Here is a 10,680-nt window from a genome sequence, read left to right on the forward strand (position 1 = left end):
CCCCCCCCCCCACCCTTAAATAAACTTAGAATGCTCTACTCTCCAGAAAATTGAGCCAGGAGCACCCATGATTATGGAATCACGGGGGCTGACCTTAGCACTGAGTCTCATCTGGCAGAGCCTGACATTTTTCAGGTAGTGGCTGCGCAACTCCCCCCTTTAAAATGCCCACCTTGCCAGAAATGGACCATGGAGTCACGGGGGCCGACCTTAGCTCTTAATCCCGTCTGGAAGAGCCTGAAATCCCCCATGTAGTGGCTGTGCAACTCCTCCACACACCACGCAACCCCAGCCCAAACGCCTCACCCCTAAACAAACTTAAAATGCTCACCTCTCCAAAAAATGGAGCCCGGAGCTCCCATGACCATGGACTCGTGGGGTCCGATCTTGGCGCTGAGTCCAGCCTGGCAGAGTCCAAAGTCCTCCAGGTAGTTGGTGTGAGACTTGCCCATGCAGGGGATCCACTTCTCCGAGTAGTCCAGGGTCTGCAGCAAGGTGTAACAGATCCCCAGCCCCGCGTTATTCTGGATGTAGCGATGGGCACACGTCTGCAACAAGGACAATGCAAGGTTGGTCTGCATCAAGGGGAGAGATTGTGGGCGTGGTTGTAAAGTTCCACACTTTAAGGCTAAAAATGAACAAGTATTTATATATTAGATAAAGAAAAAGTATCTACAGCCCTGGTTGTAGCGATGGGCGCACGTCTGCAACAAGGACAATGCAAGGTTGGTCTGCATCAAGGGGAGAGATTGTGGGCGTGGTTATAAAGTTCCACACTTTAAGGCTAAAAATGAACAAGTATTTATAAAGAAAAAGTATCTACAGCCCTGGTTGTAGCGATGGGCGCACGTCTGCAACAAGGACAATGCAAGGTTGGTCTGCATCAAGGGGAGAGATTGTGGGCGTGGTTGTAAAGTTCCACACTTTAAGGCTAAAAATGAACAAGTATTTATATATTAGATAAAGAAAAAGTATCTACAGCCCTGGTTGTAGCGATGGGCGCACGTCTGCAACAAGGGGAGAGATTGTGGGCGGGGTTGTAAAGTTCCACACTTTAAGGCTAAAAATGAACAAGTATTTATATATTAGATAAAGAAAAAGTATCTACAGCCCTGGTTGTAGCGATGGGCGCACGTCTGAAACAAGGGGAGAGATTGTGGGCGTGGTTGTAAAGTTCCACACTTTAAGGCTAAAAATGAACAAGTATTTATATATTAGATAAAGAAAAAGTATCTACAGCCCTGGTTGGAGCGATGGGCGCACGTCTGCAACAAGGGGAGAGATTGTGGGCGTGGTTGTAAAGTTCCACACTTTAAGGCTAAAAATGAACAAGTATTTATATATTAGATAAAGAAAAAGTATCTACAGCCCTGGTTGTAGCGATGGGCGCACGTCTGCAACAAGGACAATGCAAGGTTGGTCTGCATCAAGGGGAGAGATTGTGGGCGTGGTTATAAAGTTCCACGCTTTAAGGCTAAAAATGAACAAGTATTTATATATTAGATAAAGAAAAAGTATCTACAGCCCTGGTTGTAGCGATGGGCGCACGTCTGCAACAAGGACAATGCAAGGTTGGTCTGCATCAAGGGGAGAGATTGTGGGCGTGGTTGTAAAGTTCCACACTTTAAGGCTAAAAATGAACAAGTACAGTACAACTCCCTTTGTTAAGACCTCCACAAATCCAAGAAAATCAGGTCTTATAAAAAGGAGGGAGTCTTAAAATGGAGGTAAATTTACAATGGTTATGAACAGAAAATCAGGTCTTATAAAAAGGAGGGAGTCTTAAAATGGAGGTAAATTTACAATGGTTATGAACAGAAAATCAGGTCTTATAAAAAGGAGGGAGTCTTAAAATGGAGGTAAATTTACAATGGTTATGAACAGAAAATCAGGTCTTATAAACAGGAGGGAGTCTTAAAATGGAGGTAAATTTACAATGGTTATGAACAGAAAATCAGGTCTTATAAAAAGGAGGGAGTCTTAAAATGGAGGTAAATTTACAATGGTTATGAACAGAAAATTAGATCTTATAAAAAGGAGGGAGTCTTAAAATGGAGGTAAATTTACAATGGTTATGAACAGAAAATCAGGTCTTATAAAAGGAGGGAGTCTTAAAATGGAGGTAAATTTACAATGGTTATGAACAGAAAATCAGGTCTTATAAAAAGGAGGGAGTCTTAAAATGGAGGTAAATTTACAATGGTTATGAACAGAAAATCAGGTCTTATAAAAGAAGGGAGTCTTAAAATGGAGGTAAATTTACAATGGTTATGAACAGAAAATCAGGTCTTATAAAAAGGAGGGAGTCTTAAAATGGAGGTAAATTTACAATGATTATGAACAGAAAATCTGAAAGAGTAAGGTCTTAAAACAGAAAAAAGTCTTAAATAAGTTCCAGGCTTTAAGGCTAAAAATAAACAAGTATTTATATTAGAGAAAGAAAATATCTCCAGCCCTGGATGAAACAATGACCACGTGTCTCAGTAAGCGTAAAGTGTTTCAGGTGTAAAGATCATGTATACGGTCGATATTCGTTGCTTTATGCTAACAATGAAGGGTTCGTAAAACAAGAAGAACATTGATGCAAGACGAAAGACCAAAAACAACAGGCCTGCGTTTTCTTGGATGTCGCAATGAGAGAAAGTCTGTATCAAGGACTTGGTGTGTCAGCTGAGAAGATTATGTTCTTACAGACAATGTTCATGGCTTTAGGCTAACAATAATGGGTTAACTCATTGTCTCCCAGGTACGGATATATCCATACTCACTCATATGACTCTATCTGACCAGGTACGGATATATCCGCTCAAACTGTTAGCTTCAGGCGCTTCCTGTAACGTCGATCCATTGCCTGCATTCCAGCGTGTTGATACACAGTTACTACACAGTTACTACAATTCTGAGTGACCTGCCGCAGCACAGCTGGTCTTGACTTAAAAAAAATATGGTCAACATAGGTGGGGTAGAAAGTGTTAATAAAACAAGAATTCAGTATTGACCTACCACAACTTGCCCACCCTTGCCATAGCTGTGTAGCGCTACCCCCAGCCAGCCATCTTCCATCTCCTCAAAATTGGATGGCGGTTTATCTGAAACATAGAAAAGAGATAGTCATCCTGACGTAACTATTAAGATACACCATTTTCAAGATCTATAAATTCATCTTGTAAATCTTAGTACTTGAAATCAATTGAATTTTCTAAAATGGTTCAACTCCAACATTCCCCCTCTCTTTACAAAAAACATCAGCATCAGATTTCTAAAAATATATCTGAGAACAGGGACACACTACCTATCCATTATCATGCTCACCCCGCGGGTTGGTACTGTTTTCAGAAAATGTTCTGCCAGATCTGTACCAAGGCAAATCTACGCACTTAATCTAACCCATCTGACCACAATGTTTCTGTGAAGGGCTCAGAGAACGTCAAAAATTCAGTAATACACCGACATAAGCATTCTAAAAATCATGTGTCAGCGAGAGAGAGAAATTCAAGTGTTATGCCCTCACGGCAAAGCCATTAGGGGCATGTTCCCAGGATTTAACCCGATTTTAGATGAGATACCCAAGTGTATGCGTGTTTAGGTGGTATCAGCCATCTGCACTTATGGCAGAATGACCGAGGTCTTTTACGTGCCACTGTGGTGACACGGGGGTGGGAGATGGATACCGTCTCTGGGTCTGCACATAAAGTTGACCTGTGTCCGGCCCGGCCCAGATTCGAGCCTGCGACCTTACGATCACAAGTCCAGTGCTCTACCACCTGAGCTACCCCGGGGCCCCCGTGTCAGCGAGGATTGTGCCTTCTGAATATGAACCTCTGGTCTTGAGACCCTCTACAGATCCACTGAGGGGTCCTTGAACCATGAAGTTGGGAGTCCCAGGACCCGCTAGGTGGAGTGTCTGTGGGAAGCCCGGACCAAAACTGTCAACTTGAAGAATGGTACTGGTGGATATTTCATCTGAACCCAATCTGACAATCATAGTGGCATGCAGTGGTCGTTACAATCGATTTACAAGGAAAGAATGCGTCTAACAAAACATCAACCCCCAGAATTGGTTTGTATGGTTAGTTATGCGCTATAGAAATCTCCTTAATAAATAAATAAAATAAATAAATAAATAAATTGTGGAAACGATGTTGGGAAAATAACTCTGTTGCAGTTTCAGTGGCTTGTGCTAGAGTTATGTTCCCTGAATGTAACCGAGTGCCGAAACACTACGATCACCTCGGGAAGCGAAGTGCAATCAAACAGGATTGAAAATGTTAGGGCTAATTTCTTAGCCCTATAAAAACTGTTATGCAAACCCGAAGGTTTCCATGAACATACAGACAATCGGAAACCACCAGACCCTATCACAAACAGAATTCTACAATACACCGGTGTTGACTTTTAAAGGCCAACAACTCGGGTGCAGAGTCTGCTGTGAAAGGAGCGGTAGCCTCCCCTGTCACAATCGCCCCCGTTTGAAATGAACTTCGTCCCGAAGTTCCGAACCGGGGGACCACTGTCCATCCCAAGTTCGCAGAATGGGAACAGCACGCAAATGTTCAGTGGTCATATTATGCCATTACCTGAACATATCATGCCGAGTCCCATCCCTGCTCGCAAGCGCCAGATGTAACCGAGTGCCGAAACACTACGATCACCTCGGGAAGCGAAGTGCAATCAAACAGGATTGAAAATGTTAGGGCTAATTTCTTAGCCCTATAAAAACTGTTATGCAAACCCGAAGGTTTCCATGAACATACAGACAATCGGAAACCACCAGACCCTATCACAAACAGAATTCTACAATACACCGGTGTTGACTTTTAAAGGCCAACAACTCGGGTGCAGAGTCTGCTGTGAAAGGAGCGGTAGCCTCCCCTGTCACATGAAGATGAGGTGAGAATGTAAAGTCATTGTTCACTGTGCTCTTGATGTGTTTGCATCTTGCCTCACCTTGAGGAATACAACTCTTCCACATCACATCAAAACTCTGACATTGTTATTTCCGGAAAACATCTTATTTCCCGTTATTGCAATCCCTGAGTAAGTTATTAAAGAAGACTCACTAAAGGGCTCAGTGGTAAGTTGAACGCAGTCATTTTCTCTCGTGGAGGTTGCATCACACTTGTAAATGGCTCCTCCCACCTTTTTGGTATTTACTGTCACCTTTTGTCTGGGGGCGCCAACCAGCAATCTGAAATCACACAATACACATGCCTGTAAATACACAATAAACAGCTCAGTCAGCCCTCAAAGTCCAACAAATGGTGTACTAGCCTTTGGCTAGTGATTCTAAACAATCACCAGCCAGAGAGCAAACTTTACTAGCCAAACCAACAATTTGTTTCAGCAACTTTACTCGCATTTGGTGAGTAGATGAACATTTCTACTCGCCATGGCGAGTAAAATACTCGCCACTTTCAGGCCTGTCAGTAAAAGTACAATACTAAGACCTGTAAATACGCAATACACAGCTCTGTAAATGCACACAATACACAGGCCTGTAAATTGAAAAGTGAAAATACACACAATACACAGCTCTGTAAATGCACAATAGACATGCTTGTAAATACACACCTGTTAATGCACAATAGACATGCTTGTAAATACACACCTCTGTTAATGCACAATAGACATGCTTGTAAATTACATGTACACACCTCTGTTAATGCACAATACGCAGGCCTGTACATGCACTATACAAAGGCCTGTAAATTCACAGCTCTGTAAATGCACAATACACAGGTCTGTAAATGCACTATACACAGGCCTGTAAATGCACTATAAATAGGCCTGTAAATGCACTATACATAGGCCTGTAAATGCACTATACACAGGCCTGTAAATTCACAGCTCTGTAAATGCACATTACAGGCCTGTACATGCACTACAGGCCTGTACATGCACTATACATAGGCCTGTAAATTCACAGCTATGTAAATGTTTTCCTGCACAGATATTAGTGATCTAAGTAAGTTCTGCAGTTTTAAGAATATGTTAAGATTTTGAATTCATCATTTTTGGGTGGTTGGGGGTAGGGGGAGGGGTTGAATAAGTACTCTTCCTGAGGCGCTGAACAATAGATACTCTTCACTCAGAAGCAAGCATGCTGATGCCAAAAAAGGATTAAAGTAGGTGTTGAAATATCGACACTGAGGTAACTGGGGTCAAGAGAGTGAGAGAGAGAGAGACCCCCAGAAAAGCCCATGTTTTCAAAATGGGCCATTCTGTCGTAACAATGTCAAACCAAACAAATAATAACACCAAAGACAAGACAAGACAAGACAAGACAAGACAAGACATGACAAGACAAGATAACTACAAGTCATTTGCACCAATTTGTTTTAGCAAATCTCTGAATAATACTCAGCTGATTTGAAATAAAAATCACTGAACTTGTAATACGAATTCATTTTCATGTCTGACCACATCGCCAGCGAGATTGTATTTGCAGAACCAAGATGGCGGACCAGCGTCTGCTAAAAGCTGTCTGCTTCAAGGGTTTGTCCGTTGTTGACAAGTTACGAACCCAATCGGGACCAAAAAAGGGTGTCCGCGTCCGCGCCTTTGAGGTGTTCGCTCTTTTAAGGTGTTTTTGAGAGTAAAATACATCCGTCCTCACTTGAATTGTCCGTTATGCTAAGGTGTCCGCCGAAATAAGGGTCCGCTGGATGCAGGTTTTACTGTATTCTGATTTTAAGACTGCAGGTGGCTTATTACACCTTAACACGAACACCCTGGTTCTTGCTGCTAGCTTTTTAATGGGATGAAGCAACCCGAATTTCCCATGAAAAGATAATGAAGACTCCTCCCCTCCCCTCTCCCTTATAAAGACTCAAGTTTACTAGATTTACAGAGGACCACAGTGACAATGGATATAAAGCTCTGTTTAAAGTATATATTTCACTTGTGTCACAAGTATGCCGCCATACGGTGCTGCCTCGCAGAGGCCCCCTTAGCTTGTCATACATGTATATGTAGTTGCAGGGTATAACGGGTCTTTCAATGTCAACGTCCGACGACAGAAATCTGTTTTCTGCACCAGTAGTTTTGTGACATCTGCCTCACTCCCCACAGCATTCTAGTTCTACACTTCCCCGGTGAAAATCTACCCGGCTGGGCAAAGGAAACGGTGTAGAAGACGCAGAAGGAGTGAGTGATTTATCGGGGAAAAGGGGGTATTGTGTTTCTATATATATAAAGCTATACTTTTCGTGAATCTTGGAATGTGGACGGGGAGTATAGGTGTGGAAGGCGAAGGAGGTGAGGTGGGGTGGAGGGGGAGGGGGAGGTGGAGGGGAGGTGGAGGGGGAGGGGTAGAGTGTGTGGAGGCGTTGTAGACATGACTAAATCTAGTAAATGTCAACTCTGTATGTGATAACTTGTACCTCGTGGAATTTGGAGCAAGGGGTGTGTGTGTGTGTGTGTGTATGTGTGTGTATATGTGTGTGTGTGTGTGTGTGTGTGGTGCGTGTGTGTGTGTGTGTGTGTGTGTGTGTGTGTATGTGTATGTGTGAGTGTGCATGCGTCCGCGTCTGTGTATGTCTGGCTGCCTTTCTCTCTTTTTTTTAACTCTTTTTTTATGGTTGTTTTTTTTTGTGTGTGTACGAAGATTAGGTTTCAGTGTACGTTCCCGTGTACAGACGGCAGATAGGAAGGGGGGGGGGGGGGGGGGCGGACACACGAGAGCCGGAGCACCGTATTTACTGCGTACGCCTCCCAACACTATTTTCGTGCTCCTTCAAAAACGAAAAGGAGACAACGCAGTATTTTGTTAATTATGTTATGTTCCCTCAGAGAAAAAAGAATTTGGGACGGTAGGGGAGATGGGGGCGGGGTTGGGAACATTGGATGAGATAGATGTTCGCCGCAAAAAAAAAGTGGACAACACATCACCTCGTGGCTAATGTACTTTTTTTGCGAGAAGTTGGACAAAGGAGGTGAAGGATACTATGGGGGGGGGGGGGGGGGGGGGGGTACGGTAACGACGGTGGGCACCACAGCCCCCGGCCTTCAATTAGCTGAGGTCAAGTGAACATTTTGTCTGAAGAACGAAAACTTCTAGTTCTACATATAATATATAAATTATACATTCCTGTAAGTGCTGTCACAATGACCAATGTTTGTCGAGAAAGTTAAAGGATTCGCCACTGAGCAGTGCTTACTCTTTTTTTTTACAGCCATATCTTCACTGTCACAGCCCACGCACAGTTGTAGGTAAACAATCAGAAGTAGGGAACTCCTACCAGCGACAGAGAAAAGACAGAAGTGTTACTGAAGTAACTGACGCTCCCAGATCATCCCAAGTGTCGGGGTATTACAATACATGTGCATTCTTGAGGCTTAAACGAACTGCTAGTAAATAACGAGTGTACATGACTGTGTGTCTCACTCCCCCAGTGTCTGTGTGGAATGCGCTGACATGGAAATTAAAGTTCACACACACACGCACGCACGCACAAACGCACGCATTGACACACACACACACACACACACACACACACACACACACACACACACACACACACACACATTCAGTTTAACAACTTAAAACGCATCAAAAAGTAAACCACACGCACACTGTTCCATTTGCCGAACCGTAATGACACCGACATACATGGTACAGTGTACCAAACACATAGTCGAACGGCTCCCCAAAGCACAACTGTTAAGTGTCACTCTACCCATTCTGATAATCATCGGTCCACGGCTATCGCCAGTTTCTCTCTGACAGCATGCTGAATTATTGCGCGAATCTATCAAAACAAGAATACAGAGTTATCTCCCATATGTTTTTCGCGAGCACTGATCTAAATTTGAGATCAGTGTTCGCGAGACGAAAATGATTGCAGATTGGCCGACTTCGACAGTGATCTCCGTTCTGTTCTTCACAGTTATAATAAAGACATCGTTCTAAGGTCAAAACAAGTCGAAATTTTGAGACTGCTGTCGGAAGGAGACCGTGATATATATGGTTGCATCACTCTCAACTGGTTACAGAAAAAATCGTCTGCTCCGGCGCGCGCCGAAGCCAAAGTTGATTATCACGTGACACTTTAGAGTTGTTTGCACAGTAAATACATCCGCGAAAGATAGCTCGCTTGAAACTGTCTTACATATCAATTCCTTTGTAATTTAAAAATTACACAACACCATGAAAAATAATTATCGACGATCGCGAATCTGCTTATATCCATAACACATTACGAAAAGATCTAAATATGTAACAAAATCGATTTTCTCTCCAGAGAAGGAAAACAAAGGCATACTGTCAGGGATAGAATGAGACCCGAAGGGAAGTAACTCATTTTTGACCTGAGTTCAGGATGTCACTGTACCGTACAAAAAAAACAAGAACGACACCATTCACTGTGACCGTTACGTGACACCAGCATATCATATCTTACGCCACGTTTACAGTAAATGATTCTACACCCGGAAATGGCAGGTGCTCGGCTTTAAAAACAAAGCCGATCATTTCCGTTGCTACAAACGAAAAATGTAAAGGTCAAGTGTGACTGAAATGCAGGTAGAAAAGGGGCGCACGGTACTGGCTTGTGTTTCCACGTCCATGCCAGGGTGCAGTTTGAGCCAAGGAAAACAACAGGCTTGAGATAAGGGCACAAGAAAGCCATAAGGGTGTCTCCTGTGTTTGTTTTCCTATCAGCAGGCCACATGCACGGTCTGGCATCTCACAACTTGGGTGAGACAATTAATGGCGAGAAAAAGGTAGGTGTGTGTGTGTGTGTGTGTGTGTGTGTGTGTGTGTGTGTGTGCGCGCGTGCATTGGGGGGGGGGGGGGGGTGTTGAGGGTTGTTATAAATGATCATAACGTTAAAAGGCTGTGCTGGGAATCATTAACTGTCAGAGAAAAAACTGTTTATCATCATGTGTCAAACTAGCGTAAACATCTCGCTGGTTATGAATCGTGCCACTGTTTGTATGCCTATTACAAGTTACCCAGTACACACATTTCATTCACAAATCCATTGTAGCCTACATCATCACATTTGATTCACAAATTCATTGTGCATCATGTTGGGGGAGGGGGGAGGGGGGGGGTCGAAGGAGGTAAGGGAGTGAGAGTACGCAGGGAACGTGTTCGGTGTCTGGTAGCGAATCTTGTTGCCCTTTGCCATTTGACTGTTGCACTTCGGGGAGCTGTTTTCTTCACGCCCGGAATGGCGTCCCCTGTTGCCCACTCTCAACCAGTACCACGTGCACAGCTGTCCTTCAAATGCCAGAAAAAGAAGGAAGAGAAGAAAAACACGATAGACAAAAAGAAACTAGAAAAATCCGACAGGAAGCAGCAACGTTTTCAAGTGCACAGCTGTCTTTCTCATGTCATTAGGGAATCTGGAGGATGCGGCTGTGTTTTGAAGCTCACTGTCTGTTGAAAGGTATCAGAAAACTGAAACTGAAGGCTGAGATCGCCAAGATCTGCTGCCGTGTCTTGTATTTCATTCCCTGAACGTTCCAACCATCAATCCACACTCTGTCCGACAGAAAAAGCTCTTTTCACAACTGCGAACTGCAACAACAAAACACCCCAACAAAATGTTTTGCTGGAAAGGGAAGAAAATATGGATTAGGAATGAAAGTCTCCAGGAGAGTCGGTTGGACCAAGGGGATATATATAGAGAGAGTACATGTATATTCAACAGTTTCGAGCGTAACGGCAGAAAA

The 10,680-nt window shown here is 43.5% G+C and overlaps 1 protein-coding gene across 1 annotated transcript in view; it reads right to left on the reverse strand.

Annotated features, from left to right (window-relative positions):
• LOC138982800 (integrin alpha-PS1-like) overlaps positions 1–10,680 on the reverse strand; it is a 53,447-nt gene that overhangs the window by 34,524 nt on the left and 8,243 nt on the right. The window contains exons 2-4 of the mRNA XM_070356150.1: positions 5,061–5,188; positions 3,004–3,089; positions 332–548 (exon numbers count right to left, since the gene is read on the reverse strand). Of these exons, the coding sequence (XP_070212251.1) occupies positions 332–548; positions 3,004–3,089; positions 5,061–5,188 (431 nt within the window). The remainder of the gene's footprint in view (positions 1–331; positions 549–3,003; positions 3,090–5,060; positions 5,189–10,680) is intronic.

Source organism: Littorina saxatilis, linkage group LG12 (assembly GCF_037325665.1).
Source record: "Littorina saxatilis isolate snail1 linkage group LG12, US_GU_Lsax_2.0, whole genome shotgun sequence".
Taxonomy (NCBI): Eukaryota; Metazoa; Mollusca; class Gastropoda; order Littorinimorpha; family Littorinidae; genus Littorina; species Littorina saxatilis.